Source organism: Mus musculus, chromosome X (genome assembly GCF_000001635.26).
Source record: "Mus musculus strain C57BL/6J chromosome X, GRCm38.p6 C57BL/6J".
In the NCBI taxonomy this organism is placed as follows: Eukaryota; Metazoa; Chordata; class Mammalia; order Rodentia; family Muridae; genus Mus; species Mus musculus.
The window spans coordinates 142727399-142747456 of record NC_000086.7 but is presented as its reverse complement, the minus strand read 5'-3'; the positions used below and the strand labels follow the sequence as shown (position 1 = coordinate 142747456).

General features: G+C 42.2%; 1 protein-coding gene and 1 non-coding gene across 15 annotated transcripts in view; both read right to left on the bottom strand.

Moving 5' to 3' along the window:
* Tmem164 (transmembrane protein 164) overlaps positions 1 to 20058 on the bottom strand; it is a 163148-nt gene that overhangs the window by 96038 nt on the left and 47052 nt on the right. The window contains exon 1 of one of the 14 annotated variants that reach the window (XM_011247804.2): positions 8591 to 8691. The exons of the other annotated variants lie outside the window; for them this stretch is intronic. Within the exon in view, the coding sequence (XP_011246106.1) occupies positions 8591 to 8659 (69 nt within the window). The 5' untranslated portion in view covers positions 8660 to 8691. Of the gene's footprint in view, positions 1 to 8590; positions 8692 to 20058 lie in introns of those variants that run through there. 14 annotated transcript variants of the gene reach the window in all.
* Positions 8360 to 8457, bottom strand: Mir652 (microRNA 652). Its single transcript, NR_030523.1, has one exon. It is a non-coding gene; the product is annotated as a microRNA 652 (primary transcript).

Here is a 20058-nt window from a genome sequence, read left to right as displayed (position 1 = left end):
AATTTACCCAGTTCCTTTACCAGTCTCCAGTTACAGGAGACTTACTAGGTCCACAGAAATAGAACTAGTCAATCCTCCCAAGCCATGTGGAATGTCTTCTAAGACCCCTTTCAGATCCCCATATGTGGGGATGGTCAACCCCATTATATAATATCCCATAGCATTTACATAGCATCTATTTTTGTTTTCCTATGGTTTTTTGTTTTTTTGTTTGGGGGGGGGGTGAGACAGGGTTTCTCTGTGTAGCCCTGGCTGTCCTGGAACTCACTTTGTAGACCAGGCTGGACTCGAACTCAGAAATCCGCCTGCCTCTGCCTCCCGAGTGCTGGGATTAAAGGCATGCACCACCACGCCCGGCTTTCCTATGTTTTTAACAATCTCTAAATTACTTATAGTACCCAATACAATGTAAATGCCATTTATATGTGTGTGTGTGTATATATATATATATACACACATATATAGTTTCTTTTATGACTTCTATCTCCAATATAATATTTTAAAACCCTTTTACATCTCTGGGATTATAAAATGACTCACCTCTTGTTTTCCTAATATTTTTTACCGTTTTAATTTTTAAATCCGCAATACTAGCCAGTATGGTAGCTCACAACTGTAATCCCAGGATGAGAAAACAGAGAGGGATGCATTCCAGGCCAGTCTAGGTTTGTAGTGAACTTGAAGGCAGTGTGAACGATAGAGTGAAGCTGGAAGCTGGTGATTTGAATAAGATGTCCTCCATAGTCCTAGACATTTGAGCCCTTGGTCTCAATTTGATGCCACTGTCTGGGGAGATTTGAGAGGTGTGGCCTTGCTGGAGGAAGTATGTCACTGGGGGCAGTCTTTGAGATTTAACAAAAAGCCTCACCTATTGCCAGTTCTCTATCTCTGCTTCTGGCTTATGATTCAAGATGTAAGCCCTCGGTTTCCTCTGACATCAAAGACTCTTAGTCCCCATGGAACCATAAGCCCAAATAAACTCTCTTCCATGAACTACCTTGGTCCCAGTGTTTTATCACAGCAATAGAAAAGGAAATGATACAGAAACATTGTCCTAAATCAATCAATTGATCAATCTGCAACACCAAGAAACTGCCCTTGGTAGTTCTACAAACTATTCCAGAATGGTCTCCAAGGAAACCTTTCCATCTTATAACTATTTCTGATTTACTATGCAAATGCAGACTTAATACCATTTCCCCTGGGAAACTCCCATATAACATATCCATGGCTGAATGCCAAGTCCTCAAACCAGCCCTCCCAGTTTACTTCTTTCTAAGAATTTATCATTTTCAAAAATTTATAAAGCTTACAAAGAAGAGAAAAGAAAGGAAAAGAAAAGAAAAGAAAAGAAAAGAAAAGAAAAGAAAAGAAAAGCCGGGCGTGGTGGCACACGCCTTTAATCTCAGCACTCAGGAGGCAGAGGCAGGTGGATTTCTGAGTTCGAGGCCAGCCTGGTCTACAGAGTGGGTTCCAGGACAGCCAGGGTTACACAGAGAAACCCTGTCTCGAAAAACAAAAACAAACAAACAAACAAAAACAAAACAAAAAAAAAACCAAAAAAACAAAAACAAAAGCTTACAAAGAAGTTTCTCTCAACAACTGGATACATGGGAATAAGCACAGAGACTTGAAGGACAAGACTGTGACCTGCTTTGAGTGAGCTCTGAAAAATTATCAGGATTGTCTGGCCAACTACAGGTGTGTGGAATAAAAAGTGGAAAGGCATGTTTAGCAATGACCATACTCAAACAATAGTCACTCCCAGGCTCCCAAACAATGTTTTCTGGTACAACTGGCAAATACACCCAGATTAAAAGGCTGGGTTTTTGTTGTTGTTGCTGTTGTTGTTTTTAATTTTACAGGATCACACAAAATAGCCCAGGTTAGTCTCTAACTCATAATCCTCCTGCCTCAGGCTCCTAGATGCTGGGATACTGCTTATGTACAGGTTTTCTGGTAAGGCAAATTTGGATGGGTACGCTGATTCTAACACTCATTAGTCCTGTGGTCTTAGAAGAGAGAGAAGAGGAATTATTTTTTAATCTGTAAAACGGGATTGAAAACAGGACCTATATCTCACAGGGATTCAGAGAGGTTCAAACATGGTAAAACAAGCAAATGTATCTGGCACAATGCCTAGCAGAGCCTGCCCTAAATACAGTAGCTATACATCTGATTTCTATGGGAAAAGTCCATTCCTAAGGTGAACTATACCAGCAATACCTTATCACTCTACTTCATTTGTTCTCAATTGCTCACATTAATACCACTCTGGTATAGGACTTGGCTTCCCTTGTCCTGCTGCCTAAAGGGAGAAAATACTTAATCATTTAGTCTCAAATCCCTCATCTGTGAAATGGAGATTGCAATAGTACTCTCTCATAGAGTAGGTGTCAGAATTGAATGCTGGGTTACTGAGTTCAGTGGATGGCGTAATGTAACTTCAGTGTGACCTATGAAGAGTGTCATCCTCATTGAATATCCCTTCCCCTTGTCCTTGGACTGTGAATTCCACCAAAGTGCAAGGCAAGTGTTCCACCAAGTCTTCTCCAATAACTCCAGACACCCTCCCTCACACCCCTCTACTCCAACAGCCTGGGAGTAGATTCATTTAATTTGGGATATTAAATGGCTCTTTATTATCACACAGTTGCACATAGTGGCACAGTAAATGAAAGCTCGGATCTGGTTATTAATGCTGCCTTCCAATAATGAGCCACTGAACAAGGCCACAGTACTACAGTCAAGGCCATCACCAACGTGACTTCCTGATGAGGGTGTGCTGCGATTTTTTACTCAACCTCCATTCCTGCCTCTCTAAAGGAAAAGAATTATGGCACACAAGTGGCACACAGTTCCCCTGTCACAGCTTCAACTACTGTTTTCATGTGAGTACCCAGTTCTTCCTAGAGATTGGCATGCAGATGGTATACAGGCGTGTCTAATGTGGCATGCCTAAATCGTGTTACCTTCCTTCCCTGTCTATTCAACTTCTGTAAATAGGAGCAATGGTCTCATCCTTCCATATGGTAGGTTTCCCACTGAGAAAGGTAGAAGAGATGAGAGAAACAAAAACTTGCCAATCGGCCAACACTGCAGCCGTAACTGCTGCAGGCAAGAAGCACTGAAAGACCCAGTAGTTAGTAAGAAAACTGATACCATTTCTAAAATAGTCATTTACCTTGGGGAAGCCTGACAGAAATCACATCCAGCATCACATTATCAAGATGCGTCATGGTGTACCTCTTGTGACACAGAGAGAAGAATATGTCATGTTGGTGAAAATCGGACTCAAATTACATAATCCCAGTCAAAACATGAAGAACTTTTCCACAGAAAATGACCAGTACTCTCCAAAACTTCCAGGGTCAGAGAAGAGAATGGGAAGACTATAGAGGCTTAGAAGAGACTGAAGTGACAGGGCCACTTGGGATGATGAGACTCTAGATTGGATCCTGGAGAAGCAAAAGGAGGTTTGTGGAAAGACTGGGACCTGAACAAAGTGTACAGCTTCGTTAAAAATACTATGCCAACACTAATAGCGTTGACATTGTACTATAATTACACAGGGATGTTAACACTAGAAGCGGGATGGCAAGTGTACAGGACAGCTATCAGATACCTTTGCAACCTTTCTATAAATTGTAATCATTTTAAAAAACAAAATTAAGAGGTGGGATGATACTGTATGCCTTTAATCCCAGCACTTGAGATGCAGAAGCAGATGGATCTCTGGGAATTCTAGGTCAGCCTGCTCCACATGGTGAGTTCCAGTACAGTAAGTTTTACATACAAGAGAGACCCTGTCATTAATAAAAGAAAGAAGGAAGAAGGAGGGGAAAAAAGAATGAGGAGGTAGGGGAGAAGAAAGGAAAGGAGGGGAGAGGAGGAGGGGAGGAGAGGAGGAGGGGAGGGGAGGGGAAGGGAGGGGAGGGGAGGGGAGGGGAGGGGAGGGGAGGGGAGGGGAGGGGAGGGGAGGGGAGGAGAGGAGAGGAGAGGAGGAAAGGGGGAAAGAGAATCTGTTAGCTCATCAGTCAGCTTCTCTTCAAACCTCAGAGCCATCCTGATGCCTCCTATCCTCAAATGTAGCCACTCCCTTTGCTACTTCACCCTTTTGAGTGGGTCTGGAGTCCCTCATCAATATCTTTTCCTACTTTTGTCCCTATCCTAGCTATGTAAGTTTTCCTTACTAACCTCCAGGTATCCACCATCTGTCCCTCTTTCCCCTAGTGCAGTGTACTGCCATATTTCTACTCTTGAAACAGTATCTGGTCACATTACACTCCTTAAGAATTTCTGACGACAGATTTGCTGCAGTTCTTATCACAATCCTGGGGACTGACTGCAAAGAGTGACAGGCTGATCCTCAAGTTCACATGACAATAATAGCCAAAACAACCTGTAAAAGAAGAGCAAGTAAAACTCACAGTACCTGACTACAAAACTCCAACCAAAGCAACAGGAACCAAAGCAGTTTGGCCTCTACATCAGAGACACACAGATGATGAGACAGAACTGAGAATCTTAACATAAACCTTCACAACAGATTTCAACACGAATGAAAAGAACATTTAAAGGTAGAAAGAATGTAGCCAATGACCATGGACCACCTTACTCAAAGTCAAAGCAGCTGTGAGAGCCAAAGTTTTGAAGCGTGTGAAAAACAGGAATGTGTCAATGCCTTGGATTTGACATCTCTATGATATGATATATGATATGATATGATATGATATGATATGATATGATATGATATGACATCAAAACACAATCATCAGGGAAAAGGTTCTCTGAACCCTCGTGCTAAGGCACTATTAGCAACTTTTCTACAGATATAGGCACTAGGTTGTCCATGTTCTATTGGATAGCCCCACACCCAAGTACATATGGACAGCTCTAGCGGGTCTAAGTGGGTCATTTTTAAAGCCAGGCTTGGTGGTGCTTACCTTTAGTTCCAGCCCTCAGAAGACAGAGGCAAGGGGATATCTCTGAATTTGAGGCTAGCCTGGTCTACACAGTGAGTTCTACATCAGTCAGAGAAAACAATAGTGATATCTTGTCTCGGAAAAAAAAAAAGACATTAAATGGGGAAAGAGACTTGCAGGGATCTGGAAGAAGTTGCAGGGTGAATGGGAACGTGAGTATGACCAACTACACAGAATACACATATATAATTTTTCTCTTTGAAGATTTTATTTTAAATTATGTGGTGGGGAGGGGTATATGCATGTAAATACAGGTACCCGAAATGGCCAAAGCCATCAGGTCCTCTAGAGGTGGAGTTGTACCCCACCTATGACCATAGACACCAGAAGATAACATTTGATTTCCTGGAACTAGAGTCACAGATGGTGGTGAGTGGCTACATGGATGTTAGGAACTGTACCCAGGTCTTCTAGAAGAGTAGCCAGTATTCTGCTGAGCCATCTACCCAGCCCAACATATATGAAAATTTTCGAAGAATAAATTTAAATTATACTAAAAACTTGGGAAACAATAGAAAATGTAAAATGGACTTTTCAAAAATTAAAATATTTTCAATTTCAAAGGATATTGAGAAACAAATAGATGGTTGTGATGCTGTAGGTCATGGATATGACAATGATGGAGTATCCAGGTCTATAAAGATTGCTGACAAAACTAAAAACTGAGTCCAATCCCTGGGACACAAATGCTTGAAGCAGAGAACTGACTCCAGCAAGTTGCCTTCTGACCTCCACACATGTATGTACACATATGCACATTCAAACACACATAAATCAGTAGAATAATTTTTAAAGACAAGCCAATTTGAAAAGTAAGCTAAAGGCTCAGCATAGTGGTATAGTGTCTATAGTTTTAACACCACAGAAATGCAAGTTTGAGGTCAACAGGAGATAATAGTACAACTATGTATTGTAAAATAAAATGCAGAAAGAAGAAAAATCCAAAGAGGAGATATGCTAAATGTTTAAATAGACACTGCTCCAAGGAAAATATCTAAATGGTCCATATGTACACAAAAAAAAGATGTTCAGTGCCACTAAACATCAGGGAAATGCAAATTAAACCCACAATGAAATAGCTCTCGAAAGAACAGCATAGGTACAGTAAAGGAAACTATCAGAACCAAGAAGATGACCCAGTATCAGGTCCCTTGAAAGGGTGAGGAGCTGTGTTCAGATCCCGGAGGCCTACATTAACTTGGATGCAGGGGTATGCATAGGTAATCCCGCACACTTACACCAAGAGAGGGGGAGAGTCAGGAGAATCCATAAAAGCTGGTAGGCCAGCTAGCCCAGCGTACAAGGTACAAGAAGTTCTGTCTCAAACTGAGTGGAAGGCAAGGAATGACACTTATGGTTGTCCACTGACCTCCAAATAGTAACAGTGGCACCTGCACACACCTGCACTCACATGCACATACATTCATTCACATAAATAAGCAGACATACATGCACACTACACACCTGCCCACAGACACACACACACATCATATCAGTTTTTAAAATAACAATTATTAGTATTCAACAGAAGATGGAGAAATTGAGGCCCTCCAATACTATTAGTAGGGATGTAGTACTGTGTGGCCATTTTAGAAAATAGCTTGATAATTCCTCCAAGAGGTTAAACATGGTTATCATATACATGACCCAACAACTCTACTTCTTTCTTAATTTTGCTCTATTATTTTATGTGCCTGGGAGTTTGGTCTACATGTATGTCTGTGCACTACATGCATGTGTGGTTACCAGGAAGGCCAGAAGACAGCAGCAGATCCTCTGGAACTGTAGTTACAGATGATGGTGAGCCTCCAAATGGCTGCTGGGAATTGAACCTGGGTCCCCTGCAAGAGTAGCCAGTGCTCTTAATCTCTGAACTACTGTGCCAGCCCCTAATCCTACTTCTATAGCCAAGAAAAACGAGAACATATGCCCACCCAAAATCTAATAGAGGTTAAAATATCATTATTCTTAATAGCCAAAAGAGAGTATTAATTACAATGCTCATCACTGAATAAAAAGGTACACAGAATATACCTATCCAAACCAGACAATATTACATTGGATTAAAACAAATGAAGTACCAACATATATGCTACAGCATTAATTAACCTTAACAATATCATACCAAGGTCTAGGGGTGAGGCACAGTAAAAGGGCCCTTTGCCTAGCATGAATGAGACGAAGTTTGATCCTCAGCACTGCAAGAAGAAAGACCATGTAATTACAGACACACACACAATGAAAAAAAAAACCACAAAAAGATATGGTATAACTTTATTTATATGAAATGTCAAAAACAGGCAAATCTATAGTTAAAAACACTCTGGGGGCATTGCAGATGTATAGGAAGAACATAGGAAGTTGAGAGTTAATGGCATGGAATTTCATTGGCGAGTCCTTGAAAATGTACTAAACTGTATTACAGTGACAGTTACATATCCATATGAATGTACTGAAAAGCATTCAACTGTGTACTTTATTTATTCACTCACTTATTTCTATTTGGGACAGGGTCCCATTCTTGTACCCCAGGCAGGTAGTGAGCTCTCAATTCTCCTGCCTTGGTCTTTCTTCCAAGTGTTGAGATTACAGGAATACACCACCACCACCACAATGAGCTCAAAGGTATGCTTCAAGTGAGTGCTTTATAGAGTGTGTGAATAGATCTCAATAAAGCTGCTTTTAAAGGCCACACACTTGGAAGAGCTGCTCTGTATGTAGTTGGTGAATAGAGGCAAAGCTTTCCATTTAACAACCAAGTTACTGCCTTCATCACTTGATCCTCCAAAACACTGATTGCTCCCCATCCCCTTCACATGCATTCCCATATAGCCAAGCTACACCATTTACCGTTGCTCATTCACCCACAACCTCCATATTTCCTTCCACTACCCCCGCCCAGGGCAAGTCTCTTACCTATCCTGATAGGTTTCCACCCAGCTTCCTTCACAAGGCCCAGGGCCAATGCTCTCTTATGCCAGCCCTTCTCCACACCTCAGCACTTACATAGGAAACCCTCAAAACGTTATTTGCTGCACAAAGACAGGTAAATGTACTTTAAATATACTTCCCATTTGATTGACTGTCTCTGCCAGAGAATAATAACCCCACCACAACAACAACTATTCTCTCTCTCTCTCTCTCTCTCTCCCTCCCTCTCTCCCCCTCTCCCTCTCCCTCCCCTCTCCCTCTCCCTCTCCCTCTCCCCCCTGCTCTCTCTCTCTTTTCCTGGTTACAGCAGCAGCTTCTGTTTCAGACCCCTTGGGAACACTTCTGAATCATACCACCCTATATTTGTTCCCCAGACCACACCGTCGACGAAGACAGCGCTAATACATTATTAATTCGTTCTGCCAGGATCGCCGCGTAGAGTTGTGTAGGCTGTACACTGCACAACCCTAGTGGCGCCATTCAATTATACTCTATGTGAATGGCACCCCCTCCTAGGGTTGTGCAGTACATAGCTGTTCCTGGAGGCCCTTCATGGAAACACACCTAGAATTTGGGAATAAAGCCTAAAAAAGAATGAGCATTTAAGGAGAAAAATTTTACAATATTACTTCCAAATTCTATCATGAAGATAAGCTGGGCATTGTGGTACAAACCTGTGATCCCAGCACTCGGGAGGCTGAGCCAAGAGGTTCAGGAGCACCTGACCAGCCTGGGCTATACATGGAGATCCACCGGCTTGGATAACACAGTAAAACCCTGTTCAAAAAAGAAAAAAAGACATGGCAACGAAAGTCTTGAAGAAAGGATGGATGGTAAGTAAGTTTTGTACTTGGACTCAGAAAACAGGAACTCCCCCAAAATTGTACTGTTCACAAAAGCAGTTGCCAGCTCATTCTAAGATCCCTCCCGAGGGAAGACCTGCAACTGCCAAGGAATGCCAAATCCTAGAGATGGTGCTTTTCTCCTGTTATGATAGGTTTTAGTTCAATAGTGAGACACAGTAGCAAACCAAACCACAGTGAAACACGATAATTAAAATACAATAAGCATAGACAAATGAGACACTGGACAAATGGATTGGTGTCCTGAGAAGTACAAAGCAGAAAGCATCTCACACCTTGGCATGATACACAATTTAAAAACATATCAAGTCTTCATTTCTGGAGTTTCCATTTAATACTTTTGGATCACAATTGACGGGAGGTGATTAAAACTGCAAAAGGAGAAAACGCACGCAAAGAAAAACTTATGTTTGTTACTGTAAGGTTGTTAGTAACAAAAACAGCAGCAACTATTCATTACCAAGCACTTTCCATGTGCCTGATATGAAAGCTAAAATGTTACCGGTACTATTTTGAGTATTCCTCAAAGCAACCCTGTTGCTGTAAGTGATATTTAACCCCTCCCCCAACCCTGCCCCAGTAGGCATATGGGAAAAATTGAGCCACACAGCCGAAACTTCCCTAAGACCATACCACTAGATTCAAAAAGCCAGAAGCAGCTTGAGGACTGTTTCTGGTTACAAGGAAAGAAACAAGCAAGCAGATACTACCAGGGGCGGGGCTTAGGGGAAAAGCTTAGTCAGCTAGGGCCTCTGTTTTAGCTCTTGCACAAGTCCGGCTGGCTCAAGCTTTGTCTTCTCCGTCCTAGCCCACTGCAGTTGTCGATGACTGATGATGCAAGCCAGATGTGAGCAGAAGGTTCCACCACCTTTACAGCATCACTTCAGTTTCTCTGCACGAGCTCTTTCTTGCCCTGATTTTTTTCCCTTGAATGATGGCCTTAACTTAGCATGCTCAGACGTATGTACATAAGTCGGAATGCACCCACCCAAGGTGCCTCCCCAATATCAATCCCTCACCCTTCCTTTGATGCAGAAGAGCACGGCATCTTTGGAAGCTGTGAAATACAAGTTAGCAAGATATTAAAATGCTTCTTTCCTCTGAGATGTGCAGGCTATGATTTTTTTTTTACTTGTGAAGCTACTGTGTTCACTTATGAGTAGAGTATGACTTATGACTATGAGTAGAGTATCAGTTATGGCTATGAGTAGAAGTTCAAGGTCATCCTGAACTTGGCTTCTTGGGAGGTTTGCAGTCTGCCCTGGCTACATGACACCCTGTCTCAAAAGAGCCAGACTTCAGTCTCCAAAGCTACCTAATTGCAAAGGTCACGTTTATAGTTATCACCACTTCCTGTCTCCACCACAAAGTAATTTGTTCCATTCTCCATAGTGCCGACAACAGTGGCAGGCAAGAAGAGTACACCACTGCCAGAGCACAGCCAGGGAAGGAGAACTGCATCTTCCAGGGAGTGTACAGAGTCCTCCTCCATCTGACCCACTTGAGAAATATCCCGCTGACACCTGGACCTCAATCCCAGAAAAATATTTACAACGAAATGACCTGGATGCCTTGGAACTTTAAGAGAGTTCTGAAGTAACCAAGGCTATGCCAACCTGTAGGAGAGATGGATGGTGTCCAGTCCCCCTGCAGGAAGGTGACCAACTGGGTCAGGGTCACAGGCACATAGAACATTTTCAGAGTTCTGACAACAAGGATCTAGCTGATTATGTGAAACACTAGTGAAGGGTCTGTTTTTGCTTTGTTTTGTTCTGTTTTGAGTGTGTGTGTGTGTGTGTGTGTGTTTTGTTTTGTTTTGTTTTGTTTTGTTTTGTTTTGTTTTGTTTTGTTTTGTTTTTAGCCTGAGGTGTGCGGTGGGAAATGTATAGACAAAGGAAAGAGGTTTTTCCAACATCTTCAGGCTTCTTTCTCTTCTTTTTCCATTATTTAAGGGTTTTTTCTCTTTATTTTCTTTTTGAGACAAGATTTTATGTTTTCCAGATTAGCTTTAAACTCCATATATAGCCAAGGATGATCTGAATCTTTACATTTTTAATCCTTCTAGCCCCACCCCTCATCTGCAGGAGTTATAGTTGTGTGCCACCCGGGAGGTGCTGGAGTTAGGAACCAAGTTTTGTGTGTTCTAGGCAAGCAGTCTACCACCTAGGCTCCATTCCCAAACATGAGGCCAAGTTGATTCTACCTTTGAAAATAGAAATAGGGGTTTTAGGATTTTAATCAGTGGTAGATCTCTTGCCTGGGCTTGGTCCCCAGCAGTGGAGAAAAAAAGCATTAAAATAAGAATAAAACCACCCACCATGGGGCTGGAAAGATGGCTCAATAGTTATTTAAAAGCACTTTACTGCTTTTACAGAGGACCCAGGTTCACCTGCGAAAGGTGCTTCACAATTGCCTGTAATGGCAGCCTCAGGGAATCTAACATCTCTCTTCTGGACTCTACAAACACCTACACTCATGTGCACACAATACACACACATACACACACACTCACACACATGCACACACACAATTTTAAAATAAGACAAAATCTTTTTTTTACGAGAATTTCTATCACTTGTGGTACTCCTAGGAACAAAGCAAGAGACGATAAGATAACCCATTACCTGTAGCAGTTTGTGTTCTAGGTACACAAGCGATCCAGAGCATAGCTCCTGTCTACAGAAAGCCTAGAATGCCCAGCAAAGGACTTTCCACTCTGGAGTAAGTAACACAACCAACAATGACAAATCAACAATGACAACTCATTCTGATAGGTATCTGTTAGAAAAGAAGGTGGAAATTTCTAACCAAAATGAGTTAGCTGTGGTGGGAAATTCCCTTTGCTTCAGTGGCTTTGGTGCTAACCTCCTATCCAGACCTCTGATTCAAAGAACTAGGGAAAGAACTCAGGAAAGAACTCAGTAGGTAAAAAACTTGTCAGAAAAATCGGAATAAGAGGTGGTGGATTTAGATCAGTTAGTAGAGGCCTTGCCTACCAACTACAAGGCCGAGTTGGACCCAAGCACCAAAATACAACCAACCAAACATATTATGACCACTACCCAATATTGAGGGAGGCAGTTTGTGTGATGGACACATAGAGAGATGCAGGACACAGCTCCTATGGGCAAGAAACTCACTACAGATAGCTTCCATGCACAGCTGCCAAGCAGCGCTCACCTACAACTTACCTAAATCCCGAGGAGCACGGAACAGTGGGTATATTCCTGGAGCTTGCTGGACAGTCAGTCTACCAATCAATGGGCTTGAGGTTTAGTGAGGTCTTGTCTCCATACAAATGCACGCACATAGCTGCATGCACACAAACATGTATACACACACATGTGCTTGCATATACACAGAGAGGAGGGTGGTAAGGGGGAGGGACACAAGCCAGGGATGAAAAAGAATTCCGTCAATTACTACTGCAGAAATGACGTGTGGAAATTATTCTTTCACAACATCCACTAGCATTTCTAACTTCTAGGCAGCTGCCTTTTTGTTAAACACCCCTCATCTCTTGGAGGGTAGGTTGTGTATGATTCTCACATCATATGTCCAAAGCATATGTATCAGACAAAATGCTCATCAGATACTTGCTAAATGACCAATGTGTCTGCAGACTATATTTTATATATATACTAAATGGATAGACTTGAACACCTAGTCAGAAAGTATTTTTAAATATTTGTGACATTTTGTTTTTCCAATATATCTGGTATTTGTCAAGATTTCCAAGACAGCAATAAAGGGGATTTCTGTGGAAATGAACTAGCAAGTTGAGGCATAACAGGCCACTGTGCATTCTAGCCTCTTTCCTTTTAACTGAACCTTTGAACCATATCTAGCCAAAGAGAAATACACAAGGTAGCATGCATCAGCTCCATTCAGAGCTCAAACCAAGCTGGATGTGTGTCTGCACATTTTTATATCTCAGCAACCAGGAACCTGAGCCAGGAGGACTAGGAGTTCCAAGTCAACCTAGACTACACGGGAAGCCTACCTAAAAATAAGCAAAGAAAAATAAAACTATGCCATTGAGAGGATGAGAAGAGAGTTAACTGGAAGATGGCACAGGTTCAAATACCTAGAAAGTTCTGGGCAAACCATTCCAAGCAATACACTCTATTGCAGGATATTTGATCACACTGTGAACACTGAGATTATGTTATTTACTGAAAAAAAAAAAGTTTCTAGTTGTGGTATGGCTCAGCCCATAGCACACACCTTTAATCCCTCTGGCTGGTATACAGACACACCCTTAATACACACTTGGAATCTCAAACCATAAAGGTAAAGTTAGTTTGTTAGAAGGAAGCACCCATGTTTGAATTGAATGGCAGACAAAGTGATGAATCAGAGAAAGATTTGACAGATATATATATCTGCCCAACTCTCATGAGAAAAGAGAGGCAACACAAGAGGGAGCAGTGGAGAGGGAGAGGGAAGAAGGCAGTTTTACCAGGAAAGTTTTACAGGGATAGGTTGAAGAGAGGACAAGCTAGACACACGTAAAGATAGAACAAGCCAGAGAATGAGAAGGACCAAAAGATTAGAACCTATTGCCAAAGTTAGTATGAGGCCAAGCAGAGCCATTCAGGAGAGGCGGAGAGAGAGAAGCCATATTGAATCAGTCAGTCTGGAGGAGTTTGAGCCAGAGCAGCCGAGTTGAAACAGACAGCCAAGGCTCAGAAAGAACAAGAAAGGGTGAATTTACCCAGCAGTAAGTCTCAGAGGCTGAGGAAAACATTCCAGGCCTAGATAAGATTGTAAGTGGGCTAGAAGCTTCCAGGACTAGGACTAGGCCTAGGTTAGCGACTGACCTTCGGAAACAACAATTACTACAGGAGAATAAAAGTTACACTTACAATCTTTCAAGCAACTAGAATGATTTCATTTAATCCCTGACACTGTCATAAACTGCTATTAAGACTCCAGATACCATGAATGCTGGGTACCTGGATATTCTAGAAGGGATGTTGCCTCTCTGTGGGTGCAGTAAGTACAAGCGTCAGCTCACACCACACCCCTTTAACTTGTCAAGCTTTAGGTGTCTTGTCTGCTTGTCTGATAACATTACAGTACAGAAAACTCATAAACTGTAGGCCAAGCTGAGCTACAGTGAGCTAACCTGTCTCAAAAATAAATAAATAAAAAATAAAAAAATAAAGTTACTTGTAATTCTCATATGTGACTCAGACTGCCTGGAACCCGGCTGTTAGGCTCGGCTGTGTAACTCAGTGGGGTTCTAAATCTTCAGTGAACGTGAGAATTACCTCCGGAGTTTAATTTAAAAACAGCAATTCCCTGGGATTCACATCTCAACATCCTTCCGTATCAATGGGGCCTGGATGTCAGGATTTTAAAAGTACCTTCAGTAACTTCCATTTTGCCATCACTGTCAACCACTCCTCAGTAAGGAAGCAACCCAGTGCCTTCAGAGAAAGAAAGAGTCCTCGGATTGTCTTGGAGAGAGTAGGTAGACATGAAGTCCCACCTAAGTTCGTTGAGGAGCTATTGATATTTGTTGGAGGAGGGAGAGACAGCTTGTAGATCAACCATATAATATGGGCAGCACAAAGTGAATTTACTAAATTAAAAAAAACAAAAAAACAAAAGAGGACACAAAGTTGGGTAAGGAAAAAAGTGGGGTAGATTCAGGAGGACTTGAATATGATAAAAATACAATGTACAAAAATTCTCAAAGGACTAATAAAAATGAGAAAATTAACATTAAAAAAGAAATCGTCTTTAAGCAAGATTTTCCCCTCAAAGGCAAGTCTGTAATCAAGACAATAAGTTAGGAGCACAAAGATAGATCGTCTGTGATTTGCAACCAATGGTAGCAGAAAACAAAAGAGAGATAAAAGACCGCTGCAGAAAAACTGAGAAGGAAACCTGAGAACAAAAGGGTCCTCAGAGAGAAAGCGCACCAGTGTTAGGCGAGCTCGATTCCCCCCAGCAAACTGCCATCTCCACACTGATGCCCAACAGGCTTAAAGCAACCAGAAGTCGCTCTTTAAAACCTTAAAGCTGTCTTCCTGAGCAAACTTATTTTTTAAAAAGATAGGAACTCTAGCCTATGCAGAGGTTGCTAACCATCCATTTAGCCCTCAATGGTACTCACGCTTCCTGGACCCAACTGTGATAGAAGATCACAATGAAATATGAAACCCACAAGGCCTTGAGTTTTGAAAAGGATTCTCCCTCTGCTTGTGCTCTGACCCCAAAGCATGGGATGAAAGGGCTGGGTAGGCTGCACATTGAAAGCTGGGGAGATGGCCTCCTTCTCCTTTTCCTTATCCTCCTTCCTCTTCCTCCTCCTCCTCCTCCTCGTTCTTTCTTTCCCTTCTTTTTTTTTTTTTTCTCCCAGGCAGGGACTATTCTAGAAAGCAGATATTAAAAGGAAAAATCCCAGCAGGGAGGGGCTGAAATTGGATGAAATGCAATGAGGCATAAATGAAAAAAAAAAAAAAGACAGAAAAGAAAGGAAAAAAGAAGCCTTTTTTATCAGAAGGGGGCCTTCTGAAAACCACCTCAAATTACAGCACTTTCCACATTTGCTTCACAACGGGTAGCTTCACATTGTACCCAACACTGGATCGTATTTTTGCAGTGTTATGAGGAGAAAGTGAGACGGATGCAAATGGACGAGAATTTGGTGGTTTGGCAGCTGTGTGAGAGAAGCGAATGGGTGATTCTAAGGGAAGCTCCTTTCCGATTCCCTCTCTTTCTTCCAGGCTGGCTGAGAGTTTCTTCAGGGTGCCATTAAGGAAGGAGCACAGAAGCAAGTCTGTGGTAGAGCAAACTGTATCTGGTCTGAAGTGCACATAGATCTGTACTACTACCAATACAGCTTGAGGGCTGGATGGTTCTCTCCTTTATTCTCCTACTGGACCACCAGCCATGAAAGAATTTGTGAGACCAGAGAGAAGGATGCTGGTGGCTCTCACAAGCAAGCGCTTCACATTGGCTTTGGGACTTAAGATCATTTCCTTTTTTTTTTTTTTTTTACATCTCTGCTAACTAGTTTCTTCACTACAGGGAGAAAAGGCAGTGTGGTGTGAAATTCCTGGTGTGGATCCTACTGCAAGCCAGGTGGAGATGTGAACTATTTCCCGAGGCAGCACAAATCAGCCACGGGAGGCCAACTGTCAATCCCCAGCCTACAGTCACAACGTGGCCCTCTCTTTGGCCCTCTCTATTACTTTCAGGGGCTGCTGATATTATTCTCTCTTCAAATGCGTCTTCCTCATAAATGCCTTTGCACTCTCCAAAGGTCATCTGTTAGGCTTTATGCCATCTACTGACAAATTCTATTCTGCACACGGCAAACTGAATAACTACTGCAAGAAAACAAACAGCATTTGGCAGCAAGCATTCAAGGTAAGGCGCCATGAACAGTTCAGATAACCGATTGTTTTCAGATTCTTCCATAAATGCAGAGACCTGAATTCTAAGCTTGGAAACCTGGCATTACAATCACCGTCCATCACTCGTTAGTAGGGAAGTAACCCAGTGCCCTCAGCAAAAGAAAGACATCTCAGACAGGCTTGAGAGAGAAGACACTCAAACTGCTCCAAATGTTGTAGAATTTTTCCTTTGTTTCAGATGGCACCTCCCTACATAGCTCGTGGCTGGCCTGGAACTCCTATGTAGATCAGGCTAAACTGAAACTCAAGATCTGTCTACCCCTGCCCCTGCCCCTGCCCCTGACTCTACCTCACCTTCTGCTTCCACCTCAGAAGGAGTGTTGGAATTAAAGATGTGCACCACCACACCCAGCTGAAAACATCTTTCTTCATGTGTATTTGTCTGCCTCACTCAAAATTGTTTAAAATGTCCATATTCAGGAGGTAGGATGGTGACAGCAGGGCAGTTAGCATGTTCACCTCCTTAAACATTTATTATCTATTTGTGTAGGTATACCTTTGAAATCTTTGCTTCCAATTCTTTAGAATAGGAATTTCAAAGAGAATGTATGACTGATTTGCCCAGCATCCCCTTATAAATGTATTTATTCATTTGTGTGCGTGTGCGGGTTGGTTCTCTCTCTCTCTCTCTCTCTCTCTCTCTCTCTCTCTCTCTACCTTTACATGGCTTCCACGGATTGAACTCAGGTCACTAGGCTTGGACATTGCACAGAAAGTGCCTTCACCCCCCTGAGGCATCTCACTGGCACCTGTCAGCCTTGTCTGACAACCAAGCTAATTTTCTATCATTCCAATTTTAGAATATGTGCTACTAGGTGAACACTAAACCTCAAACGTTTTGAGCATCTTATCAGCACTCAGTTTTCCATATTACGGATGCTCAAGATATATTAATTTTTTGAGAGCTGAAGCAAGTGACCTAATGTATTTTCTTACCTCTATAGGAACTACATGAAACCACTGCTATTATTCATGGGCAAATGAAGTTTATCAAACCATGTGCTGATTAAAATTAATTCCAAATGGTGTTATCAAAACACTGAGTCATGTCAGGCAAGCACACAATTAGGATATATACACTAAGCATGCAGAAATGTTCTACACTCTTTACAGAGGTGGCATCCTAGAATAATAGAAAAAGCACCTGCTGTGTATAAGCAATGCCTTGGTTTAGCTACTTCTCTTATAGCTCTCCTCAAAGCTCAAGATTAACTGAACCAAAGCAGAATGTCAGGAGACACTTTCTACACTGTTGCATTTTCCTATTTGCACTTCCCCATCACTGGTAACAACCCTAGCTAGCCAAGTGTTTGAGGCTATTGGAAAACATCCCCATGTGGATTAATTGGCTCCAGTACCTTCCAGCTTTACTTATGAAGAAATACAATTCTAGAAGAAAATGCCATCCCTGGGAATCAAGTTCAAATACCAGAATAACAAGTTCTCCTGGAACTTGCAGACATGTACAACCATTTGACATCATGGTATGATGTTTTCAGGTACAAAGTTCACACTTTCAAACTGCCTTGATTTATGATTTTCTTTGTCCATGAAACTGTTTCCACGAAGCAGTATAGAATCTGGAGTAACCTAGCCCCACCCTCCTGAGCCTTGGTTGCTTATAGTTGGCTCTAGAATAAACTATCTCTTATTCCTATTGAGGTAAGAGCTGCATTTTGGGGGCAGCCAGGATGATGATGAAAACCTTTTTAACGTGTATTCCAAATATGTTTTCTTGAGTCAGAGAAAAGGTTTGAATTAAGAGAGTTTGTATAACCAAAAGTGAGCAGGCATATATATCAAGTAGGTTGAAAACCCCAGAACTAGATATTATTTGTTTGCCTACCACATAGAGTTAACTACCAGACATCATGCTAAGTAAAGCAAGTAACAGAAAAGGTATCTGCTTTTTCCTGTAATAAAAAACAAACAAACAAAACCAAAGGGGGAGGGGAAACCTGTGGTGAGTTTTGAAAGCCTGAAGCATTGGCACTGTGAAGAGGGCAAGAAAGGAGAAGTTCCGGGAAGGGACCATAAGAGTAGATAAAAGCTTAACTTAATGGTGCAGAAGTTATAAAAACACACTCAGAGAATACCAAGTAGCTTTTTTCCCCCCAGACTCAAAGCAATGCCAAGGAAATAGGGTTAAGACATGATACTGAAGCTGTCAGGTCACACAAAACCTAAGAGGCCACTATGTGAACAAGTTGGAATTGTTCCTTCCACCAACAAAGTCCTATGATTCTTCTGAGAGAGAAGGTAGGGCATGTGCGTAAGATCACATGGCTGAATACTGGCTCCTTTCTCCATTTAAAACCCATCTAGGACTTCTATTAGGTGTGGGAGGTCTGTCCTTGGACTTTGCACCACATTAAATAGGCTTTTGCAGGCTTCTCTGGGAACCTGACCCACCAGAAAACTATTGTGTCCATGGGAAAGTGCAATCTGAATTCTAAACAGATTTCCAAAGAAGCCTTTGGGAACAAATCCATTCAATGGTTGTTAGAGAATGTCTGGAAAGCAATGAAACACAGGACCTCACTTTGCTCCACAGAGACAGTATTGAGAGAGAGAGAGAGAGAGAGAGAGAGAGAGAGGGAGAGAGAGAGAGAGAGACTGAAGCTGGACCTGGGGCACTCCTTTCATCTCAGCACTGAGGAGACAGAAACAGGCAGATCTCTGAGTTCAAGGCCAGCCTGGTACATAGAACAAGTTCCAGGACAGCCAGGGCTTCACAGAGAAACCCTGTCCTGAAAACCCCCAAAAGGAAAAAGAAAAAAAAAAAGGAAAAAAGGGAGAGAGAGAAAAGAAAAAAAAACAACACTATAAACACTATATCCTCATGTTGATTTGTAAAATAATTAAATTACCATAACCCCCCCTGGCCAATTATGTTAAGGGTGACTGGCCTTTTTCACTGTAAATAAAGACACCATCAAAACAGAGAAGAGGATGCTATAACTTTGAAGGTATCACAGATGACCGCCAAGTCCATTAACTGACACAGTTTTCCTGTGCCCTTGCCCAATCAACTCTCAATTACCCAAGCATTAATTAGGCAGAGATGAGAGGCCTCTCTATTGTGTGACACTCTTCTTTCACTAACGATCCCTTAGCTATCCCCTTTGGCATCTGGAATGTGATTTTTTGTTTTGTTTTGTTTTTGCTCCCCACTCCCAACACCAGTAGTAAATGCTACAGAACTCTTAAGCTTCATTCCCCCAGAACCACCCTCCTCCCAGTCCTCGGGTGATTGCACAGTGATTCTCCTCCAAAGCGAGTGTGCATAATTATCACCTGGAGAAGAGTGGATTAAAATCCATACTCACCGCCAAGCACAGTGACGTGTGCCTGCCATCCCAGGACTCAGAAGGCGGAGGCAAGTGGATTGTAACAAGCCGGAGGCTGCATGCATTACAGGCCAAGGTGGACTCAAGAGCCAAATGATTTTTTTTTTCAATTAATGAATACTGTATTCCCAGACCAGCCTTGCTTCCTTCTCCCTGGGATCTGGTCTCACCAGGTCTGCAGTAGCACTCAGAAATCAGCATCCTTAACAAACACCCAGAGAGACTCTGAAGCCAAGAGTCAAAGGGCTAGCCACTGACTATCACCACTGCACGTATTTTAGCCATTCAAGCCCGGAATCCTGAATTGAGAACAGTTGCTAAGAGCCAAGTGTTCATGCTATCTCCTGTTAGATACCAGAAAAGGAGGTTCAAACAGGGAGCATCTCAAAAGAAGGGCTAGGGAAGAAAACTGGTTACAAATGTTAATCTGCAAGGCCCACCCCAACTGGTCTCAGCCTCTTCTTACCTTTCGCTAGATGTGGCCATTTCTGTTTCC